Below are 24,482 nucleotides of genomic sequence, written 5' to 3'. Positions count from 1 at the left end.
ACCCCTCCGCGGATGGATCCTTCTAGAGCTACCATCTGGTCCCCTGGCTTCCCTCCCCCGCTACTGCAAAGCCTCCGCCCTCTGGAGTTTCTTTCCCCTTCTCCAAGTTGCTCGCCTCCTTTTCACCCCTGACCCCCCATCCCGCTCGCCGCCTCCATCCTCACCCCCTCCCAGCAGAGAGACCGCCCGCGAGATCCAAACAGTCGCCTCCCTCCCTCCCTCCGTCGCCATGTACCGCGCCGCCGCCAGCCTCGCCTCCAAGGCCCGGTGAGTCGCCGTCGCATTGGCCTCCTCGCGCCTCTCTCCCTCCCTCTCCGCTCCGGCGCGGTGCCGTGCCGGGGGTTCCTGTTTGGTTGTGTGCGAGTCACAGTTCGCTGACACGCGTGTTTTATGCTTGTTGCAGGCTAGCCGGGAGCAGTGCCCGACAGGTGAGCAGATTGTCCTGGTTCCCCGCCAATCACCGGCCGGGAATGGTTTCAATCTGACGGATTCGTCGTCCGCGCCCAATGCGGGGCGGGATGCAAGGGTTTTTGTTTCTGTCGTTGTGTGTTGACGTGCTTGGGTGCTGCGCAGGTCGGGAGCAGGCTCGCCTGGAGCAGGAACTATGCCGCCAAGGACATCAGGTTCGGCGTCGAGGCCCGGGCCATGATGCTCAAGGGGGTCGAAGACCTGGCTGATGCGGTCAAGTTGACTATGGGTCCCAAGGTGTGACCTACATCCGTGCGTTATCCATGTGCAGAGTTCGTGGTGCGAGTGTCTGAATTGCTTTAGAGATTGTAAGATTGTGGCTGCTCGCGCCCGCAAACCATGTTGCTATCACATCTATTCCTTTTCCACTAGTAGACAAATGCTAGACTAGTGGTTGGCTAATATGTTAGCAGTATATGTGCATCATAGGTCTGCCCTAAGTGTAGTAAGTAATACGAACTGTTGAGGATGTTACGTGTATTGCAGATGAAATTTAGTTGTAAATTACCATAAAATAATTTTCTGATACCTTATAGTAGTAAAATTATGTATATTTTGGCATGCGTGCAGAACTGCAGAAATTTGGGTTGACTTTCGTAGCACATATGAGAGTTAGTGCTGAACTCATATATGTACTTATTTTACAGGGGCGCACTGTTATTATTGAGCAAAGCTTTGGTGCTCCCAAAGTTACAAAGGATGGAGTCACCGTTGCCAAGAGCATTGAGTTCAGTGACAGAGTCAAGAATGTAGGTGCAAGTCTTGTGAAGCAGGTCGCTAATGCGACAAATGATACTGCTGGAGATGGTATGACCTAGTTCTGTACTATCATCCCCATGCACATACGTTTTAATGGACTTTTCTTTTTAACAGTTTTTGTCGGTGTATCAAAGGCAATGCTAGAACCATCAATAACAAGGAATTATGAAAGGCTTCTTTTCATCTTTTCAGTCGCTGCTTGTTGTCAATCTATTCTCCATGTTGCTTATTTTCTTTTGCAGTATTATACCACAAGTTTGCTAATTTGACAGCGCTATGAACTGGGTTTTAATTGATTTATTGGGTAAATTGGATAACATGAGTAGTTTTACTGCATTATTAAACGAAATTCCCATGGTCTTAACTAGTCATGTTATATATTTCTTTCAATTCAAGTTCTTCCTGAAATTGGTTCCTTAGGATTACTTTTAGTGCGAGTTACAGATTGTGTTATCATCTTATTGTCTCATTCTAGGGCCCTGGGCAGCTGTGCTGATGTTTTTACACTTTCAGGTACAACATGTGCTACTGTTCTGACAAAGGCAATATTCACTGAGGGATGCAAGTCCGTTGCAGCTGGTATGAATGCAATGGATCTGAGACGCGGCATCTCAATGGCTGTTGATTCTGTGGTAACAAACCTAAAGGGCATGGCCAGGATGATCAACACGTCTGAGGAAATAGCACAGGTATCTCCTGACCATCAATTCTCAGTAGGCATCCTGTGTTTGTTACTTTGTTCTCTTCTGAGATATATATTGATTGCCCTATTCCAAAGGTGGGTACTATATCAGCTAATGGTGAAAGGGAAATTGGTGAGCTCATTGCAAAGGCTATGGAGAAGGTTGGCAAAGAGGGGGTTATCACCATTGCGGTAAGTCAAAGCTTCAAATACTGGGCTTTTGGCTCATATTTGTCTTTCTGTAATATACTACTATCAATCTCTTTTGGACTATCTATACATTCATACTACGTCCTTCTGAGATGCTCGTTGAACATTTAATAGGATGGTAACACTCTATACAATGAGCTTGAAGTTGTGGAAGGCATGAAGCTTGACAGAGGTTACATTTCTCCATACTTTATTACCAACCAAAAGAACCAGAAATGTGTAAGTATTGTTTTGTTTTCTTCTTAGTGTAACTGATGTTTAAGCTTAAATTTATCTTGGCTGTACATTTATGTTTTTTTTTGTTACAGGAACTAGACGATCCCTTAATCTTGATACACGATAAGAAAGTATCCAACCTTCGCTCATTGGTCAAAGTGTTGGAGTTTGCTCTCCAGGTATTTTTATTGCTTGCATGTCTCTTTCTGTTTTGTTATTGCTCATCTATTGCAAACTAATGACCCATATTTCTGCTCAAACAGAAGCAAAGGCCTCTGCTTATTGTTGCAGAAGATCTAGAAAGTGAAGCACTGGGTACACTAATTCTTAACAAGCTTCGTGGAGGCTTCAAGGTCAGTTTTAACTCTCTGTTTTGCTTTGTAGCTAACCATATGTAGGATTTAATTCATCTTACTGGGCTTGAAATGCAGGTCTGTGCTATCAAAGCTCCTGGTTTTGGAGAGAACAGGAAATCCAACTTACAGGACCTTGCCATCCTTACTGGTGGAGAAGTAAGTTGATAGTCAATAGCTCTTCTATTTTGTCCATTTCACAGTATCGTATCAGATGCGGACGTCCGGACGTCCATGTTGAATTTTGCACCCTCTTGGTATCAGGTCATAACTGAAGAACTTGGAATGAACCTTGAGAACTTTGAGCCAAACATGCTGGGTACCTGCAAGAAGGTAAGACACTTCGCTTGTGTTGGATTGTATACGTTTTGTTTAGAACCTTAACCACCCTAACCATTAGCACAACAAAAACTACCTTGCTGGAAAGTATACATTGTGAAGTTTAAATTTGCCTTCCCTGTTTCTCATGAAAAGGTTATTTCTGTTGGCACTTAATATTGTACTCTACTTTTGTAGACTTGTAGGGACAGTGCTGTTCAAGTTACATGAGAAATGTTGTCCTGAGACACGAGTGACTTTGTTAGTTTGATTGTTGTATAGGTGTTTGTTATCATTGTTTTTAGAACTTCTCGAAACTCTGCTGAATCTACGTGGCATGCATTTAAACTGATGCATTTGAGCTAGCTGCATAATAGTAAATTTGTTCTCAGACGTGTGTTAGTGTTTATGCTTCAGAGAACTGTTTATGTTGTTGAAAAGAAGTGACAATGTGTGCATGCAGGTTACCATATCTAAGGATGATACAGTCATCCTTGATGGAGCGGGTGATAAGAAGGCCATCGAAGAGAGAGCTGAGCTGGTCGGTTCATATATTAAATTAAATTAGTTATGAATCAGTTTGAACATTATGTTACACATGCTTATCACTGTTAAATTTGCTTTGTACAGCTGAGATCTTCAATTGAGCAATGCACTTCTGACTATGATAAGGAAAAGATACAGGAGCGGCTGGCAAAGCTTTCTGGTGGTGTCGCAGTCCTGAAGGTAAAATTCTTTATCTATTAATCTGTGTAGCACTGTTAAACTATGGTGCTATTGATTACTTGTCATGTTTTAAGTAATAATTTATAGAAATGGCATATATGCGTATAATTGTATGTTTGTACTTAATAGAAAAGTAGCATTGTATTTATGGTATTTTGATTCACCTTTAGATTGGTGGAGCGAGTGAAGCAGAAGTTGGTGAGAAGAAGGACAGAGTGACAGATGCGCTAAATGCTACAAAAGCTGCAGTAGAGGAGGGTATTGTACCAGGTACCATACTGGAGCGCTGCTGTCGAGTTATTTTAGACTGTTGTTGAGTTGTTGGGTGTAACAATTATTAGGAAATCATCATGGCTGAAAGTCCGATCTGTCTGTGATTTACATAGGTGGTGGTGTTGCCCTTCTTTATGCGTCAAAGGACTTGGATAAATTGCCTACAGCAAACTTTGACCAAAAGATTGGTGTCCAGATCATTCAAAATGCTTTGAAGGTATGTAAAATTCTTCTTTTTCCTCCAATTGGTTCCATGTCTTAAGCATAAAGAAGGGTGAAATCCTGATGACTGGACAATTCTGCAGACCCCAGTACATACAATTGCTACCAATGCGGGTGTAGAAGGGGCTGTCATTGTTGGCAAGCTCTTGGAGCAGGAAAATACCGACCTGGGCTATGATGCTGCCAAAGGTATGGCGCAAAGTTCATCTGTTGTTGCTTTTTTGGGCATTAGGACTTGGCTTAAATCATGTTTTTCTGATGTTGGATATGTAAACTGATATCCCTTGCAGGCGAATATGTGGATATGGTGAAGGCTGGTATCATTGACCCACTTAAGGTGATCAGAACAGCACTGGTGGATGCTGCAAGGTACTGTCTCTTGTCTACCTTCATTTTTTCTGTTTGATAATGCTTTTGTTGACATCCTGTCAAGTGACACACGCCACACTAACAATCAATTGAAGTTTCTGAAGCTTAAACCTTAAAGGATAGCAGTGATGATATAGAGCATCCTTCTTTTGAGCCATGAAAATAGTTTTTTTATTTTTGTTTTCCATTGCCGCAGTGTGTCGTCTCTGATGACTACCACGGAAGCCATCATCGTTGAGATCCCCAAGGAAGACAAGGCGGCACCTGCAATGGGAGGCGGCGGCATGGGAGGGATGGATTTCTAACTTGCTCCCAGGCTCATGTCAAAACAATGTGATTAGATGGAACATCTAGGTTAGAACTTTTTGTAGCGCGGATGTGGATTCATCGGTATTTAATGTGGGTGAATGAGGCTGTCACATTTTTTGTTCTGCTGCAAGATGATTTTGCAACTTGAATCATGTATGAACATGGCGAACAGAGCCTACAGTTGTTAACAAGCCCGAAATGCCCCCATCTCGTCTCAATCATCATTTTTCATGTTGCTATTCCTGCATCCATAGGGGAGTACGTTAGATGGAATAATTTCTTAGATGTATTACCCTGTCCCCAGGGGTTGGGACCGCTTTTGACGAGTCAATGGAATCTTATGACCATATTTTTCAACTTTGCTCATTATTGCTCCTCGGCAGTTTATGCTGTGTTTGGTTTGAACCTAGGTTTGTCGCCATAATAGACAAAACGTCTGCTTTGAACCTTGACAGCACAAAGGACGATTTGGGGATTCATTGGGTGTTTTTTATTTGAGGGGTTCAACACTCCACCATGATTTTAATTGTGGTATTCGGTGAAATCTTTCCTCTATAATCCCCCCGAATTATAGGGGTGGGTGGTTATACTGGTAACAGAGATGTGCATTATCCTGTATTAGAAGGTGAACATCAAGATGGTGCAAACATACCAGGAAGACCAACAACAACAACAAAGCTTCGTTTCCTGATAAAATAGTAGCACAATAAGTAAACAATTTCCTTATACGATTTCTTTTAGTGGATAGAAATAAGGACGCGTCTAGGGAGCAGCCCTGGTGTCGGAGTAAATGGCCACGGGTAGCCTAACCGACTACCCCTGGCTCTTCAAAAATTATCAGGCCATCTGAGCCTTCAAGCATTCGAAGCATTGGGCCGCCTTCCCCCGGCCGGCTACCCCAGGAGCCGACTCTCAGAAGGCGACCCAGCCTCAGAAACCTCCTCCCCCAAGATAACTACAAGATGGCCGACTCCAGGAAGCCGGCCATGGAGAACGCCGACTCCAGGAAGCCGGCCATGGAGAACGCCGACTCCCAAGAGCCGGCCATGAAAGAACGCCGACTCCAAGAAGCCGGCCAAGACCGCACCCATCAAGACTACGCCCACATAACGGTGACAAGACGGGGTGTGGCTACAACACGGCCCACTACCCCCGAATCCCGAGGCGGGCATGGCCACAGGACGCCGTACGGGTCAGCCATCTCCCGTCCGGCTCGGCACTGTAGCCATGCTGGCCTCGACGTCATCCGCGACAAACGCCAGTATGGCCCGCGGGCGGCGGGCCCCTTTAGCCAGAGAGAGGCACGAAGGCGGCCCAGCCTCCCCCAGTCGGCCAGGGGCGTAGCCGGCCCCCAGAAGCCGGCTACCCCCTTCCCTCGAAACGTGTGCCACATTAAGGAGACAAGACGAGGTAAGGCTACAGTGAGAGCCCTTGAGGCGGGACACTGTAGCCACGCTTACCTCGACAAAGCCCTCGTCATCAGGGCGAGGCTACAGTAAGCAGCCGTCGACAAGACCCCCAGGCGGTGGGGCCGGCCTGTCGACCAAGAGGCCGGCAGCCGGCGGGACCCACCAGTCGGCGGGCCCCAATGGCCGGCGGAGAAGCCGGCGAGCACAGACACTGACGACTGGGACCCGCGCCCAGTCGGATTACAATTGTACCCCCGGGGGTAGGCCTATATAAACCCCCCGGGGCACCCATGCAAAGGGTTGGCTTCTTAGAGTTACACACGCACCATATAGAGAGGGAAGCAAGAGCTAGACTTGCTCTTCTTCTCCCTGGAACCCGACAGCTCAAGGAGCTCTTGTAGCTACTCTTTCTGATCTAGTGATCATGCGGAGACCCCGTAGAGCAGGACTAGGGGTGTTATCTCCACGGAGAGCCCCGAACCTGGTTAAGATTCGCCGGCGAGCATGTCTTCGCCTCATCCCGTTTCCAGGCACCGGCACGTCTTACTGGCTCCCACAATGATAAGCCACCCGTTGGCATATGTCGCACCTACCACCCGACATTTGGCGCCCACCGTGGGGCCAGGTGCACCGTCGTCCGGAGACCTGTTCTGGACGGGAACCCTTTTTCTCCCCCGCGAGCGCAGCCAGCCTGCTGCGCCCGATGGCGTTTGCCCCGACGCGCTGCAAGGCGTCGACGACGCCTGCACGGCGAGCTGCCTCGCCGATCTGCTCGGCGAGGCTCGCATCTCCGACGAGCCCGCGTCCGACGCGGGCATGGACTACCCCGAGAGCCGCCTCGTCAGCCTCCTCGACCAACTTCACGTCTCCAGCGAGCCTGCTGCAGACTTGGAGTCGGTCGGCTCCACCGACCCGATGCTTGTCGATTCCGACACGGCATCGCTCGACGCCTACCCCTCCGACATGATGGTCTTCGACGACCCTCTCCCTCGAGCTGGCAGCGGCAGCAGCGCTGTCACCGAAGTGTTGGTCATCAGCCACGTCGCCAACTCGGGCGAGAACGCCCACGACGCCCTGCGAGCGGCGATGCATGACCTATCCGTCCCCATCCCGGCCGACGCCGACGCCGAGACCTTGGAGGCACGCCGCCTCGCCCTCATTGCGGAAGGCCAGAAGATAGCCTCCATGAGACGCCTCACCGAGGCCCACCAGCGCGAAGTCGACCGCGCCGCCTTCGGTACGCCGCCGCATAGCGGGCCGAGCCGAGCCGGCTTCGTCCAAAAGCGCGGCGCGGCTATCGCCAGCATGCTGGGGGCAGATCGCCCCGTCTACGCCACCCCGCTCGAGAATCTACGAGCCGCTCAGGCGGCCGCTGAAGAGCTAAATGGGCTCGGAGCCCATGAGCTCCCCTACATGACAAGGCGGATCCAGCAGCTGATCGACGCGGCCGCAGAACGGCACGAAGCCGGCGCCCGCGCTGATAGTCATCCCCCGCGCCGGGAGCACGCCGCGACGTCCCGGTCGCCGACTGCGAGCGGCGCCCGCGGGAGGAAAGACAAGGAGCCGGCTGCTAGCGCAGCCGGACTCGCATCACCATCGAGCGCGACACGGAAGGCCGCCCTCGAGCGGTGGAGCGCCAAGGAAATCCGCCTCCTCCCCCGCCTCGAGGGGGGAGACATCCCACCCCGCTGCCTGTCGCGCATCCGACTCTTGCTGGCCGACTAGGCCGCCGCGAAGGAGTCGGCGAGAACGACGCCCGCCACCGGATCGACCGCCTAGCTCGATCCCTGGCGCTAGAAGAAGAAGACGATGTCGGCCCGCCATGCTTTGGCCCCCGCATCCGCGACGAGCCCTTCCCCAAAGGGTTCTCGCTCCCCAGAGACACGCCCAAGTACAACGGCTCTGTGAAGCCGGAAGATTGGCTCATCGACTATTCTACTGCGGTCAGCATAGCCAACAGCAACAGACGCGTCGCCGTGAAATACGTCCCCCTCATGCTGCAAGGCACGGCGCGCACCTGGCTCAACAGCCTCAAGCCCTACAGCGTCAACAGCTGGCTGGACTTCACGGAAGTTTTCGTCCGCAACTTCACCAGCACGTACAAGCGGCCTCCCAAGACTCGCCAGCTCTCCCTATGCGTCCAAGGGCCCAACGAGTCGACCCGCGACTACCTCACGCGGTGGGCCGAGCTCCGCAACTCCTGCGAGGGGGTGCACGAGGTTCAGGCCATCGAGTACTTCACCGCCGGGTGCCGAGAGGGCACCCTCCTCAAGCACCGGCTCCTCTGCGACGAGCCGGCTACCCTTGACGAACTGCTGATCATCGCGGATAAGTACGCCACGGCTGACTCCTCGATGAAAACCGAGCTCCGAGTGGACGCCTCTGGGAAGGTGCTTGCTCCGTCCCCCAAGACGCCGGCTAGCGAGTCCAATCGGCGCCCCTACCAGAACGACCACAAGCGCAAGGCCCCTATGTCGCCTTCCACCAGTCGGCAGGTGGCCACAGTTGAAGATGAGCAACCCGAAGAACGGCCCGCTCCCAAGAAAAAGGGTGGCAGGCCGGCTTGGCAGCCGGCTTTCTCCTACGAGCAGACTCTCGACGCCCCCTGCAAGTTCCACAGCGGCGCGAAGCCGTCCAACCACACGACCCGAAAGTGCCACTGGCTCACGCGAATCTCCAAGGGCGAGGGGCTGGTGCCGCCTCCGCCTCCCGGCCCGCCGCCTCCAGCCCCCCAGCAGCCGGCGGCTCGGCCGACAGTCGGAGCCATTCAAGATGAGTTCCCTGAAGAGCACGCCGCCTACGTCGTCTTCACAAGCCAAGTTGAAGACAAGCGTAGTCGGCGCCGTCAGCATCAAGAGGTCAACGCCGTCGCCTCTAGCGCTCCCGAGTTCATGCACTGGTCCGAGAGGCCCATCAACTGGAGCCAGGCCGACCACCCAGAGGTGATGCCATCCCCTGGCTCCTATGCACTAGTCTTGGATGTCACCCTCGCAACGGAGAGGCGAGCTGCCCGATTCTCCCGCGTCCTGATTGATGGCGGAAGCAGTATCAATATACTGTACCGCGATACCATGGAGAAGCTGAACATCAAGGCGAGCAGCTCATGCCAAGCCGGACCGTGTTCCATGGCATTGTGCCCGGCTTGTCTTGTTCCCCGATCGGCAAGATCAAGATGGATGTTCTCTTCGGAGACAAGGATCATTTTCGCCGAGAAGCGATCTGGTTTGAGGTAGTGGATCTGGAGAGCCCCTACCATGCTTTGCTTGGCCGACCTGCTCTGGCCAAGTTCATGGCTGTGCCCCACTACGCCTACCTAAAGATGAAGATGCCGAGCTCGAAGGGGATCATCACCATAGCCGGCGACTACAGGAAGTCCATCGAGTGCGCCATGGCCAGCAGTCGGCTGGCCGAGTTCCTCGTAGTGGCAGAAGAAAAGAAGATGCTGGAACGGGTTGTGGCCATGGCCGGCAAGCAGCCAGCTTTGTCCCCCAACCCCAAAGACTATGATGCGCAGGGCTCCTTCCAGCCGGCCAAGGAGACAAAGAAGATACCCCTGGACCCGGAGAACCCGGAAAGGTTTGCTGTCATTGGGGCAAACCTGGACAGTAAATAGGAAGGCGAGCTCGTCGACTTCCTCCGTGAGAATCGAGATGTCTTCGCATGGTCCCCAAAGGACATGCCGGGTGTCCCGAAGGATTTCGCCGAGCACAAATTGCACGTCCGAGCCGACGCGAAGCCGGTCAAGCAGCCCCTCCGCCGACTGTCAGAAGAGAAGCGAAGGATCGTAGGAGAAGAGATAGCCAGGCTCCTCGCCGCTAGCTTTATTATGGAAGTATTTTTTCCAGAGTGGCTGGCCAACCCAGTCTTGGTTTTGAAAAAGAATAACAAGTGGCGTATGTGCATAGACTACACCAGCCTCAACAGGTCTCCAGAGTCGGACTCTATCTTCGTACCGCCTGTCCCCGATGCAGTCGGATCCGACTGGAGGAACCCCGCAGGCGGCACGGGGACTTCGACAACTGGCCCGGGGACTGCCGTAGTCGCACCCAGCCCGGGGACTTCAGAACCCGGCCCGGGGACTGCAGCAGTCAGCCCGGGGACTGCAGCAGTCGGCCCGGGGACTGCAGCAACACAAGAAGCGGTGGCCGACTCCAATCCCACGCCACCCGACCCACCCACCCGAGTCATGGTGGCCGTACTAACAGAAGAAGAAGTCACAGCTCCATCATGGGCCCAGCCCATCCTCAAATTCCTAGTCAATAGAGAGCTGCCGGCTGATGAGATCTCAGCAAGACTAGTGCAACGACGAGCCAGAGCATATGCAATAATCAACAGAGAGCTTGTCAAGCGCAGCATCACTGGAGTCTTCCAGCGCTGTGTCGAGCCAGGAAAAGGAGTGGCAATCCTCAAGGATATCCATCAAGGCGAATGCGGCCACCACGCAGCCTCAAGATCACTTGTAGCCAAAGCTTTCCGCCACGGTTTCTTTTGGCCGACTGCTTTGGAAGATGCCAAAGAGATAGTCAAGAGCTGCAGAGGATGCCAAGTTTTCAGTTCCAAGCAACACCTGCCGGCTTCTGCACTCAAGACCATTCCCCTCACCTGGCCCTTTGCCGTCTGAGGATTAGACATGGTGGGCCCTTTCAAGACAGCCCGCGGCGGCATGACACATCTGCTTGTCGCCGTGGACAAGTTCACCAAGTGGATCGAAGCAAAGCCGATCAAGAAGCTGAACGGGCCGACTGCCGTGACGTTCATCACCGACATCACCATTCGGTACGACGTACCGCACATCATCATCACCGACAACGGCACAAACTTTGCCAAAGGAGCACTGGCACGTTTCTGCGCGACGCAGGGTATCCGACTAGACTTAGCGTCCGTTGCCCACCCGCAGTCAAACGGCCAGGTCGAGCGAGCAAATGGACTCATCCTCTCCGGCATCAAGCCCCGACTGGTTGTACCACTAGAGCGATCGGCCGGCTGCTGGCTCGATGAGCTGCCGGCTGTCCTCTGGAGTCTGCGTACTACCCCTAACAAGTCAACCGGCTTCACTCCATTCTTCCTTGTATATGGTGCCGAGGCTGTCATCCCAACCGACATCGAGTTCGACTCGCCTCGGATCACCATGTACACGGAGGCGGAGGCCAAGGAAGCAAGAGAAGACGGTGTCGACCTACTGGAAGAAGGCCGGCTGTTAGCACTCAGCCGGTCCGCCATCTACCAGCAGGGGTTGCGCCGTTACCACAACCGCAAGGTCAAGCCAAGATCTTTCCAGGAGGGCGACCTTGTGCTTCGGCTGATCCAGCGAACAGCCGGCCAGCACAAGCTCTCGGCCCCCTGGGAAGGCCCTTTCGTCATCAGCAAGGCACTAGGCAACGACTCCTACTACTTGATCGACGCGCAAAAACCAAGAGCACGCAAGAGGGATGACTCCGGCAAGGAGTCGGAGCGACCATGGAACGCGAACCTCCTGAGAAGATTTTACAGTTGAAAGCAGTATGTATCATGCTACCCTTTTGTATTAAGTACGAAACAACAGGCCCCCCGAGGAGCACTCGGGGACTGCCTTCGTTTATCTATGAGTGACGAGTGTCATATCCATGAATGTATTATTACATTTGATTTCCTGTCTGGCACCGGGTTCGACTAGTCGGCCCGGGGACTGGCCGCCTTAAGCTATATTAAAGTTCTACCTGAAGTCAGACAAGTAGTGTGCCGGTTCCCGAGTCCTCTCTTGTTGGAAGTCGCAGCTCGAAGAACCGACTGTCCGACTAGCAAGAGCCAAGGCAGAAAGGATGCCCACACGAAAAACGGCTAAGGACTAATGAACTTATATAGCGAAAAGACGGCCTCCGACCACGCTTGCCGGCTGCCAGGACAGCCGGCTGGCCAGCTTCCCAAACACTTCGCTATAATCCAACAAAGCTAGAGTACTTGCCCTCCCAATTGGCCAAGCACTTCTCCAGCCACAGATTGCAGAGCAACTGCCTGACTGGGGAGGCGGCAACCAAGGGAGGGCGGCAAAGGAAACAGCAGAAGGATGAAAAGCAAAGAACAAGGAAAAGCCAAACACTTGCATAGTCATATATACATATAAAGCCCCCAACAGGCCGGCAATCGACATAGTTCGAATACACCCCCAGCGGGTGGAATTGTGTAAACTTAACAGAATATTGTTTCAAAAGTGACAAGACAGGAAAATAAAAGATAGCAGACTAGACTAAAGGTGCGATGCGGGAGCCGGGTTGGTCGGTGGAGACGGCGTCACCGGCTGAAGGAGTGGTCGGCTGGCGGGTCTCGGCTTGATCACCGCCGGTGGCAGGCGGCGCACCCGCGCGTGCCGTGTTGCTGGAGGCACGGTCAGGCTGAGGCTGGCCGGCCGCTCCATCATCCGGCCCGGCGTCTTCACCCTCCTCCTCCTCTTCTTCGCCCTCGTCACTGGAGTCGATCTCCTCCGCCGAGTCTTCGCCGTCTGCCGGGTTCAGCCCGAACCATTCCTCCGGCTGGGCAACACTGCTGTCATCTACCTCAGGGGCGAAGGCGCTGGTGTCGGTGTAGTCGGCGATCGCCGAAGCCCGCCGGATGATAGCCGGCTGAGCCGGCTCCAGCTCCGTGTCGGCCTGCTGCCGCCAGGTAGCCAGCTGGTCCAGACTCAAGCCGGGATACCAGGCCTTGACGAACTCCAGTGCCCGCCTGGCGCCGGACCGAGCCGCCGAAGCCTTCCAGGCTTCGAAGCGGCCGACCGCCACCTCCAGCCAGTCGGCAGTCCGACTGGGGGTGCGGGGAACCACTTCGCCAGGCCAGAGGGCGGCCAACACCTGCGCCCCGGCACGTTGAAGCCGGCGGAGCAGTCGATGAGCCGGCTGGAGGCGGGCCTGGATCGCCAAGAGCTGCTCCTCCAGCGACCGGCTAGCGTTTGGTGCAATCTCGGCGCCAGCCTGCCTCCGTGCCTCGTGGCGGGCCTCGATGATCTGGTTGGCGGCGGTAGAGTAGCCAGGGAAGTACTCTGCGCAAGAAAGAAAGAGAAAGAAGAGAAAACACCAAGTCAGAAAACGAGCCAAAAAGCGGCAGGCGGCAAGAAAGGACGAAGAAGAAGGCTGCTTACCGTCAACCAAATCTTCGATCTGGCCATAGCCATTGATCAGCGTCTGCCTTGCTTCGGCCCAGCCAGCCGCCTCTGTCTCATACTCGGCCTGGAGGGCGGCTTCGCTGTCCTGCACCGCCTTCAGAGCCGCCTTGTGGCTCTCCTCCTGGTCGGCCAACCTCTTGGCCAGGCGGTCATGCTCCTGCACCAAGGCGGCAAACTCGGCCTCCTTAGCACGAAGGGCGGCCTGAGACCCTCCCAGCTGCTCCCTTAGACTGGCGTTGGCCGCTGCAGGGACGACAGAGAAAGAAGAAGCAATAAGAAGAAGTCGTCAAGGAAGATCCGACCCGACTGCTCAGCAGTCGGCCCGAATCTCGGGGACTACACCCAGTGGGTGCGCTGATGCGCCCCCACGTGAGATAAAGGACGAAGCACTTACCCCGGTTCTCAGATAGGTCGGCGGTCTTCTGGGTCAGCTCCCGAGCCTGGGAGTTGAAGGCAGCCGCGCGAAGATTGTGGTAGTCCTGCAAGACAGGCAGAAGAGCGAAGTAAGAGCAAGAATAGAAAAACTAGATCCACTAAGAAGTTCCAAGCCGCCTGCTCAGCAGCCGACTCGGAACTCGGGGACTACACCCAGTGGGTGCGCTGACGCGCCCCCACGGAAGAAACCAAGATAAAAAAAAGCAAGATAAGAAGACTAACCCGGATGGCCGCCCGCGTCGCAAGGAACTCGTCGTTGTATTTCCTCAGCGCCGTAGCCTGGGCTTGGAGCCGGGTCCGGACGTCCTGCGCGGCCACATTCATCACGGCCGTCCCTCCGCCCGGCGTCCACCCCGAGCTGGCGCTGGCCGCCTCCATATCCTGGGCCGACGAGCTGGAACCCGCGGCCGGCTGCGGCTCCGATGCAGCCTTCTGCGGCTCTGATGCGGCCTTCCCCGTGCGCTGGCGCGACGGCGTCCGGACCGCCAGATCAGTCCTCGCGGCCGGCTCGCCCCCGGCCGATTGCACAGGCGGCTGGACGGGCCGGCCACCTTGAGTCGCCCCAGTCGGCGGGGCCGGTGCCGCCACCCTCTCCAGGATGACGATGTCGTCTTCCCTCTCCAGCCCCGGCTGGTCACCGCCGGCTTCTTCTGGCGGGGGCTCCAAGGCCCCAGGCGCCGCGACGCGCAGTGGGGTGACCAGCAAGGCCCCCTCCGCCATCGCCGCAGCCGCAGCCTCCGCTTGGGCCTTGGCTGCGGCGTCGGCGCACGCCTTCGCCGCCTCCTCCTCCTGCGCCGCCTTGGCGGCGGCCGCCCTCAATGCCTCCACCTCCCGCTCCTCCCGCGCCTCCCGCGCGTTCCACTCCGTCGCCGCCTGAAGATCGGCACGGGGGTCCACACGGCGAGTAGTGCTCCCAGATCCTCCCGGCGACCCAACGACGGAGGCGGCAGCAGCCCGCTCGAACGACAATGGAGCCCTGGTTTTTTGGAGAAAGGACAAGGACTCAGGAGCTACCAGAGAAAAGAAAAAAGAATACACGAAGGAGTATATACTTACGCCGACACCGTCTGCGGCTGCTTCACCGCCTTGCGGAAGCGGGCCGCCTTCGCGGCCGCCTCCTCCCGCCTGGTCGCCGCTGCCCCACCTCTGGGCTTCTTCGGCCGACTGCCGAACAAGCCCGGCGCGGCACGACACTTTTTCCCGCCGCCCCGAGCAGGCGGCGCGGCGGAGGAACCCGCGCCGTGGCCAGGCGCCGGCTGGCGGCGTGGGACGACTTCAGCCTCGTCATCGTCCGGCCAGTCGTCAAAGCTGACTCCAAGCCCGGAGCCGCCTGCCTCGCCGCCGTCTTGGCCACCGCCCGCCTCGGTGTTGTCGTCCATAGCGGCCGCCCCCAAGTCGGGGTCCTCCAGATCGTGCTCCGTCCGGTCGGGGACGAATCGGCGCTCCGCGTCCGACCCGCCTGCAGGCCGAAGAAGAGGGCTCTGTCGAGACAAGCCGACTAGTCAGAGTCGGCCAAAAGGAACTCGGCGACAAAACTGAGAGAAGAGAAAGAGAAAAAGAGAACATACCACGGGCGGCGGATGGGCTCGGCAATATGGCTCCTTGCCGAACTGCCACTCTGCGGAGAGCTTGCAGTTCGCAAGGTAGTTCACCATATAGGCCACCTCATCGTGCGGCATGTCTTTGGTGCACATCCGACTCGGATCGAGCTGGCCGCTCATCTGACAGATCAGATGAGGGCGGCTCTGGAGCGGGAGCACCCGACGCGTGACGAAGGCGGCCAGTAGGTCGGGCCCCGACAAGCGCTCCGACTGGATCATCACCCGCAGTCGGGCGACAGCGTCACGGCCCGATAGGACCACTGGGGCCGCCTGCCCGCTGGTGGGCCGGCTACGTAAGCCGGCAGATTGACATAGTCGCCCTGCGGGGCGACGTTCTTCACGTAGAAGTATGACTTCTGCCATAGCTTCACCGACTGGATCAGCGTGATGACGGGGAAGGGGTTGTCGGCAGCCACCCTCCGCATCGCGACGAAGGCGCCACTCTGAGCTGGCACGCCCTGCATGCGCGTGCCCAGCTTGGACTGGAAGAACTGCCCCCAGAGCTCGAGGGTGGGGAGGACGCCGAGGTAGCCTTCGCACAAGGTGACGAAGGCGGACAGCATCACCACCGTGTTCGGGGTGAGATGGTGCGGCTGGAGTTGGTAGAACTCGAGAAAGGAGCGGAAGAAGGCGCTCGCGGGCAAGCCGATGCCGTGCAAGAAATGCGAGCGGAAGACTACCCGCTCGCCTTCCTCCGGCTCCGGCGTGATCTCCTTCGCCGGCGCAAGACGGACCTCCACCTTGTCCGCGCCGGGCAGCCGCCGCGTCTTGCGGAGGAACTCGACGTGATCCTCATGGACGTTGGAGCCGTCCCAATCCCCGCGGTACTGCATCGTGGCGTAGGGCTGGCGAGAATGAGCGTGGCGGCGGAGAATCGAGTGGTAGAAGCGGTGCGGCGGCGAGGCGCTGTCGCAAGAAAGAGCAGGAGGAAGAAGATGGCGGAGAGGTGAGGGGCGTGCGAGCGCCTGCCGCTCTCCCCCTCCCCCTACTTATAGCTTCGCACGGTGAAGCCGAGAAGGCAGGGCGTGGGGTGAGACGTGGGATTAACTGCGCCCACTCCCCCCACGCCCCGCGATTATTACGCCCTAAAGGTGTGCCGAAACCGCCGCAGGAATACGTGCGGGCGGCTTTGGGCCACAGAGAATCCGTGCCTGGGCCCGGGCATAGGCGTGGCGGACCCCCGACCTGCGGCGACGTCCCGTCACGCGCGTGGGCTGGCAGGCTTTTTAGCCAAGGGATGCCACGTGGTTCGCAGGCGGCAAGTGACCGGCCCGCGGCTCGGTGCGCGCGCTGGCAGGCTCCCGCCCTTCGACTCCAAAATTTTTCGCCGAGACAGCACACCCAACCGAAGCCGGCTCCCAGCTGTCGGCTCGTCAAGATAGGAAGCTGACCGAGCTTCTCGACTCCCACCCAACCTCGAAGCTCAATCAGCTTCGGGGACTACTGTCGGAGTAAATGGCCACGGGTAGCCTAACCGACTACCCCTGGCTCTTAAAAAATTATCAGGCCATCTGAGCCTTCAAGCATTCGAAGCATTGGGCCGCCTTCCCCCGGCCGGCTACCCCAGGAGCCGACTCTCAGAAGGCGACCCAGCCTCAGAAACCTCCCCCAAGATAACTACAAGATGGCCGACTCCAGGAAGCCGGCCATGGAGAACGCCGACTCCAGGAAGCCGGCCATGGAGAACGCCGACTCCCAAGAGCCGGCCATGAAAGAACGCCGACTCCAAGAAGCCGGCCAAGACCGCACCCACCAAGACTACGCCCACATAACGGTGACAAGACGGGGTGTGGCTACAGCACGGCCCACTACCCCCGAATCCCGAGGCGGGCATGGCCACAGGACGCCGTACGGGTCAGCCATCTCCCGTCCAGCTCGGCACTGTAGCCATGCTGGCCTCGACGTCATCCGCGACAGACGCCAGTATGGCCCGCGGGCGGCGGGCCCCTTTAGCCAGAGAGAGGCACGAAGGCGGCCCGGCCTCCCCCAGTCGGCCAGGGGCGTAGCCGGCCCCCAGAAGCCGGCTACCCCCTTCCCTCGAAACGTGTGCCACATTAAGGAGACAAGACGAGGTAAGGCTACAGTGAGAGCCCTCGAGGCGCGACACTGTAGCCATGTTTACCTCGACAAAGCCCTCGTCATCAGGGGCGAGGCTACAGTAAGCAGCCGCCGACAAGACCCCCAGGCGGTGGGGCCGGCCAGTCGACCAAGAGGCCGGCAGCCGGCGGGACCCACCAGTCGGCGGGCCCCAATGGCTGGCGGAGAAGCCGGCGAGCACAGACACTGACGACTGGGACCCGCGCCCAGTTGGATTACAATTGTACCCCCGGGGGGTAGGCCTATATAAACCCCCCGGGGCACCCATGCAAAGGGTTGGCTTCTTAGAGTTACACACGCACCATATAGAGAGGGAAGCGAGAGCTAGACTTGCTCTTCTTCTCCCTGGAACCCGACAGCTCAAGGAGCTCTTGTAGCTACTCTTTCTGATCTAGTGATCATGCGGAGACCCCACAGAGCAGGACTAGGGGTGTTATCTCCACGGAGAGCCCCGAACCTGGGTAAGATTCGCCGGTGAGCATGTCTTCGCCTCATCCCGTTTCCAGGCACCGGCGACGTCTTACTGGCTCCCACAATGATAAGCCACCCGTTGGCATATGTCGCACCTACCACCCGACACCTGGTGACCGAACCAAATAAGGTAAGTTTTTGTCCCCCCATACAGAAAAGGTAAGGCCCACAAAACATCCCCATCCCGATTCCCTCGCCCCCAGCCCCCTGTTCCTTCGCCCCGACCCAACCAACCTCCTCTCCACGGCATATCTGTTGGTCCCCTCCTCACGTGCTCTTCCTCCCCCATCCCTTGCACCCGGCGACTGGTTCCACCTCCATTACCTACCCACCCAGCCATCTTCTCCCTCAAGTAAGGCACAATTACTTACCCACGCTCCCACAAGATCCAGGAGACCTTCAGATCCCTTGTAATGACGGCAACAAAACCTTGAGCTGACCTGCAATGGCGCCTTGATTAGTTGCTTCTCCTCTTAAAGCTTCTCTGAACTGAGAAGGGAAAAAACAAGAGAAAGGGGCAGAGGTGCAATTTTAGAGGTCAGATCTCTCACCTTCTTCCACTTGATTTTGCAGTTTCTCATCAGTATTCTGAAGCCCAGATTGTCTCCCACGCCATATAAGTCCCCCTGGGTACAATAACATATAAACACCTCTGTAAAAAACCCTAAAATGTTTGCCATCTGTTTTGCTGTTCTTGAGGTTCTCTTAATCACTACATGCTTCTCTTTTTACTGATCCTATACATGAACAAGATGAAAATGTTAATTCATCTACTTGCACATAAACAAGGCAACTTTCATGCTATTTTAGGGCAAATGCACAAGTGACAGACAAGCAAGTCTTAAAACCTTTGGACCTTAGAAGTCCAAGTTATTCATCGTGAGAAAATGATGGTGCTGACATACATAAGGCAATTTAACCACTACATTTGAGATGCTCTTAATCACTACATGCTTCTCTTTTTAGGCTATCATTATACTGATCCTATACAGGGATGTATTAATAAATGGCAACTTATATGCTTTGTTTAGGCAACTGCAATACTATAGACAGGCAATTCGTGTATAAAAACTTGGTGCTGCTGAATTAATAAACTGTGCAATTTTGTGAGCATATGTGGGGAACAGGAAAAGTGCAGATCATAAAAGCTAGGCATAAGCAAAATATATAGACTGTGTTTTAAGCAAATGAGTGTTGATTTCAAGAGAAAACATACATGTATGAACAAAAACTTGGGAGTAACCTAAGATGCAAATCTCCTAATTTGCTTATAAATGTATGATGCTTTGATGTTTTAATTGTAGATCAGATTTCTCACCTCCTTGGCAATGTGGTAGATTCCATGTAACTTGCTTATTAAATGCTCCTGGAGACATGATGTCTGTGGTGTACCTGCTTGTATGAACATAAAAAAATGTGTATGAGCAAAAAAAGTGACTATTGAAAACCTTCTGATTTGCTAGTTGCTATGTTTTTAAAAGAAAACTTCTTGTGCTTGAACAAAAACATAGCAACTTACATGAAAAATTTGGCAACATGCAAACAGTACATATCAAAAAATGATGATGAGTAACATGAACAAGATGAAGAGTTACTTCATCTACTTGCACACAATCATGGCAACTTCCATACTATTTTGGGGCAAATGCAGCATAACAGACAAGCAAGTCTTAAAAAAACCTTTGGACCTTACAAGTTATTCATTATGGAAAAATGATGGTGGTACATACATAAGACAACTTACCTAGAGAAGGTCCAATGTGGAGCAAAAATGCTTCATTGCTGGTTGTTTGTCAGGAGGATGGGTGGAGCTGCAACCATTGTTCTCCATTCGAAATGGTATGTGCATCCTAGGATAAAAAAACGATAGGCAAGGACAACAAATCTCTGCGATGCTCGAGCATCATGAAGTAAAGAAGAGCAAAACACACACAATATTTAAACAGTTCCTACTAGAAGGAGGTAGATCTTGTCACAAAATACAGTAATAAGAGTGATACTAGTGAACATGACAGACCATGTCACACAACTAATGTAGTGCTACTGCTCCTATTCCAAGATTACTTTCAAGAAAAAAAAAGAAAAAAAGCATCCCATTGCATTCTCCCTGATATTTGCTGATATTTCCATGATGAATAAACTCTTTGAATAAGAATCTGCCCCATGACTTCTGCTTCCCCTGTTTGCTTCAACCTGGTGATTTGTTGTCTGCCAATGATTAAAAAAAGATTAGCTAAGCAAAATTGTTGTAGTACAAAACTTCCATAAAGAAGTAGATGGCTGCGAATGATGTTTTTATTACATACACTGGTTGTCTCTATTAAAAAAATGTATTAACTACTTGCCTCTTGTCAAAAATAACTTTGATCTGTTTTTCATGGTGTAAAGTGCAGGTTTGAATATGATTGACCTCAGTGAGGTACCAGAGAAAGATATGCCAGAGTTTGCCTTTGTTCATGACATGAATATAGGTGATCTTTTATATTGCACACAACAGAGCACCCCACTTGGTGGAGCTGACAATGCTGAGTTTGTGGCTGAATCTCCCAACCCTGTTGCCACACAAAATGCTTCGACACATGTGGTGCAAACTATGCCTACAGATATGGGTGCAACGGTCGAAGCAACTACACATCTAGCTACAGCAACAGAGACAGATGAACACACGCTTTTTGGCACTAACACCGCAGGTGACACAGGTGGGACTGTTGGAAACAGTTTGGCATGCTTGGTTGGTGAGAATGATGATGAGGCATGATCACAGCCCAAGGAGCCTTACGTGGGGATGAGGTTTGACAATTTGGAAGGTGCAAAGGAACACTACAATGTGTATGCTCTGCAGCTTGGGTTTTTCATCAAAATGAGTACATCAAGGAGAACTGGCGACACTCGAATATTGGTAAAGCAGCAATTTGTTTGCAACAAGTTTCGAAAACCAACAGAGGACGATGGAGGTGCAGAAAAGCCCCCTGTCCTAGACAAAATTGTTGATCAGGCAGAACATGTTGACGAAGATGATGATATTGTCTTTCTTGATGATGAAAGTAAGTTAAAAAGAAAAGCAAGAAAGGAAAGCGAGATAGAATATTGCAAACCGGTTGCAAGGCCAAGATGGTGGTGAAACTAATAGATGGTCGTTGGGAGGTAATATACTATGTTGGTGAGCACAACCATAAGTTGGTAGACAAGCCATCTTTGAAGAAGTACTTGCGATCACACCAAGGGATACCTCCAGAAGAAAGGGCATTCCTAACACATCATCACAACTGCAATTTAACTACAGGTGAAAATGATCGTATGCTTGTCTGTGTTTTTGGTCTAAGTTGCTCAACACCCATTTAGTGCTTGCTTGCTGATCTTTTTAAGTGTGGTATTTGGCTCATGCCCTAAAACATGTTAAGTGATTCAATTCCTTTCCTTTATTGTTCTTAAGGTTGTATTTGTTCCTGCTGGGGGTTGATTAGTTTTGTTGAGCAATTTGCTTGACCATCAGTTGGCAATTGCTCGAAAACATGGTCCTAAACTTGCTTAGTTTTGCTGAGCAATGTTGGTGGTCTACCGTTAGTACTTGCTCAAAGTGAAGGGCACAACTTGCCTGCGCTTGTAAGCACTGATTTCCCTTGACGCTCATTGATTTGTCAGTGTGCAGTAATTAGTCTTGTTGTGCTAGTTGCTTGCCCAGAAGTTAGCAGTTGCTCAAAACATGTCGTCAACTTGCCTGCACTTGCTGGACACTTTTCATATATTGGTTTGTGTGAAAAATACAAGTACGACTTTGCCTGCACTTGTATATTTTGCAAGCACTGATTCCCCCTGGACACTCAATTGGTTTGTGTGTGCGCATATATTAGTCTTGTTGTACTAGTTGCTTCCTGTAAGTTAGTACTTGCTCAAACCATGTCCTGAGCTTGCCTGCGCATTTTCACATGTTTCTGTGTGTCTGAATTGCTGCCTATAAACTGCTTCTGAGTGTCATGCATAAAAAATTGTGTCTTTATGAAATGATTTTTTTTGCCTTTATGTGCAGGGCGTATGATTGGCACAGAGCTGATCGTCCCCTATGGTACTAAGCACATTAAAAACCTCAAGACAATGTTAAACAAAGATGCCACCAAAGAAGGAGATATGATTGAGACAGTTGCCTACTTCAAAGATCAACAAAAAGATGATCCAGACTTCTTTTATAAGATAAAGTACAATGAGGAGGACAGGGTGGAGAACATTTTCTGGGTTGACGGTGCAGCTAGGAAAGCTTATGTCGAGGCTTACCACGACTGCATCTCGTTCGACACTACATACATGACTAACATGTACAACATGCCCTCTGCACCATTTATTAGAATTAATAGACACGGGCAGTCGTTCATGTTGGGCTGCGGCTTTGTTAGGCAAGAAATGGCAACGAGCTTTGATTGGCTGGTTGAGACGTTCCTTGAGGCGATGAATGGTATAGCACAAACCAACATCATAACTGACCAAGACATTGCGATGGCACAATCCATCAAAAAGATGTTTCCTACGAGTGTGCATCGTTGTTGCCGTTGGCATATAATGAAGAAGGCACAAGAGAAGCTTGGATCAATGTTGGCGCGAAACCCTGGTTTGTCGCGTGATTTCAATGAATGTGTTGACTTCAGCTTGACACCAGAGGAGTTTGAGACAGGATGGACTGCTCTACTGTTGAAGTATGAGGGTATGGTTGACACCGACTTTGAGAATCTATATAACTACCGGGCAATGTGGGTTCCTTGTTACTTCAAGCACTAGTTCTTCCCTTTCTTGCAATCAACCCAGCGCAGTGAGGGGGTTCAACACTGTCCTTAAGCGATATGTGAACCCACATAAATCCATCTTGAACTTCGTGAAGCAGTACCAGAAAATTCAAACACACATACTAGTTCGAGAAGGTGCCAAAGACTATAGAATAGAGCATTTGCAGACTGAACTGTGGTCGTCTTACCCCATTGAAAAGCAAGCTTATGATGCCTACACAAGGGACTTGTATGTTAAGTTTCGAACAAAGTTTGATTTGATTGGGAGGTACAATGTGCGGCCTCATGGTGCTAACTTGTATGAAGTTTACCCCAACCAGGAGTGGGTTGTGAAGTATGGATCTAGAAGCTACTACATGACATGTGAACCAAGTGCTGAAGACTATAGATGTGAATGTTGCAGAATGGACATGGATGGCATGCTTTGTTACCATATTTGGAAAGTTTTCACGCAACTGGGTGTCAATAAAATCCCTGAGAAGTACATCATTCGCAGATGGATTCCCCTGGCAATACCTGATGCACCACCTGCTCCTGATCATGAGCCCGATGAGTTGCCAGAATAGTCAAAGAAAGAGCTTCGGCTTGCAAACATGCAAATGTATTTTGCAAATCTTGCCCGCGTAGCTAGCGCATCTGATGCTGCTACAGACATTGTAAAGAAACATATGCGTGCAACACGACAAGAAATTAAAAATCTGAAGTTGTCAAGGAAAAAAAAGACAGTGGCATCATCTAGTAGCAACCCTGGTGGGCCTCCACCGCCGCCTAGTTCTTCGGTACCGTCAGGAAGTGGTAATCCTGCTACGGCAAGTAGTCACAAGGCTAATCGACCTGCGCCACCACCTAATGGGCCTGTGCAAGCACCTCCAGGTCCAAGAACTCAACAGCCTACTTCTACACCGCATAAAAAAGTGCAGCGACGAAAGTACCTAGCCCTATGAACACTGGTCTGCATGAGCAAGCATCTTCAGCGACTGCACCATTTCAAAAGGGCCCCACTCCAGTACACTACGGCCCTGTGCCAGCAAGTTGGCGCCCTCCACCTGCACCCAGAATGCCTGCACAAGCACCAAGGATGGGTGTTCCTCAACCCCGGGCCCCCATACTGCAACCTAGAGAACCTACTCTGCAAAATGGAGACCTTGCTCCAGAAACCATGTGTCCTGCCACACATCCCGCACGGACTGAACAACGTCCCAGGGGTCCCAGAGGATCTGCACAACAACCTAGGCCGCCTGCTCCCCAGCAATTGTGTATCTGCCGCCAAACACAAGTGCTACTAGTGGTGGGCCAATGGCATGGAGTGGCCCGCAAACATTGAACTCGCCTAGTGGTTCTGGACAGCATGCCATACGCTCAATATTTTCCCAACAAAATGCAGTCCCGTTGTTGGTTTCTTCTCCACACACTACCGGTGATGAACGAGTACAACTAGGGGTTGCGTCAGGGGGCAGAGGACCTGCCATTCCTCAAGGTGCTCCTGTACTTGATCCTGATCTTGTTTATCCTACTCCCACGTCAGATCCGACCATTCCTAGAGACCCTCCAAAATCGACAACAAAAGGAAGAGCGAAGCAACGGAGGATCCAATCAGCTCTTGAGCTGCACCCCAAGAGGAAGAACAAGTGCAGTTATTGTAGTTCTATAGAACACAATT

At 52.8% G+C, this 24,482-nt stretch overlaps 2 protein-coding genes across 2 annotated transcripts; both read left to right on the top strand.

Moving 5' to 3' along the window:
- The first annotated feature begins 26 nt into the window (after positions 1-26).
- LOC109754734 (chaperonin CPN60-1, mitochondrial) lies at positions 27-5,104 on the top strand. The gene is made up of 18 exons (XM_020313640.3): positions 27-267; positions 404-428; positions 574-705; positions 1,116-1,275; positions 1,741-1,916; positions 2,006-2,101; positions 2,234-2,338; positions 2,428-2,514; positions 2,599-2,688; positions 2,767-2,847; positions 2,953-3,021; positions 3,470-3,547; positions 3,637-3,732; positions 3,903-4,002; positions 4,119-4,222; positions 4,311-4,416; positions 4,518-4,596; positions 4,793-5,104. The coding sequence occupies exons 1-18, from the start codon at positions 230-232 to the stop codon at positions 4,899-4,901; spliced, it is 1,731 nt and encodes a 576-aa protein (XP_020169229.1). The 5' UTR covers positions 27-229; the 3' UTR covers positions 4,902-5,104.
- A 15,731-nt stretch (positions 5,105-20,835) lies between these two features.
- Positions 20,836-22,817, top strand: LOC109754731 (protein FAR1-RELATED SEQUENCE 5-like). Its single transcript, XM_020313639.1, has 2 exons — positions 20,836-21,094; positions 22,078-22,817. Exons 1-2 carry the CDS (start codon positions 20,836-20,838, stop codon positions 22,815-22,817), a joined length of 999 nt encoding a protein of 332 aa, XP_020169228.1.
- The last annotated feature ends 1,665 nt before the right edge of the window (positions 22,818-24,482 follow it).

Source organism: Aegilops tauschii, chromosome 4 (genome assembly GCF_002575655.3).
Source record: "Aegilops tauschii subsp. strangulata cultivar AL8/78 chromosome 4, Aet v6.0, whole genome shotgun sequence".
In the NCBI taxonomy this organism is placed as follows: domain Eukaryota; kingdom Viridiplantae; phylum Streptophyta; class Magnoliopsida; order Poales; family Poaceae; genus Aegilops; species Aegilops tauschii.
Note: the sequence above shows the minus strand (reverse complement) of the source record. Positions and strands in the feature narration are given on the sequence as shown.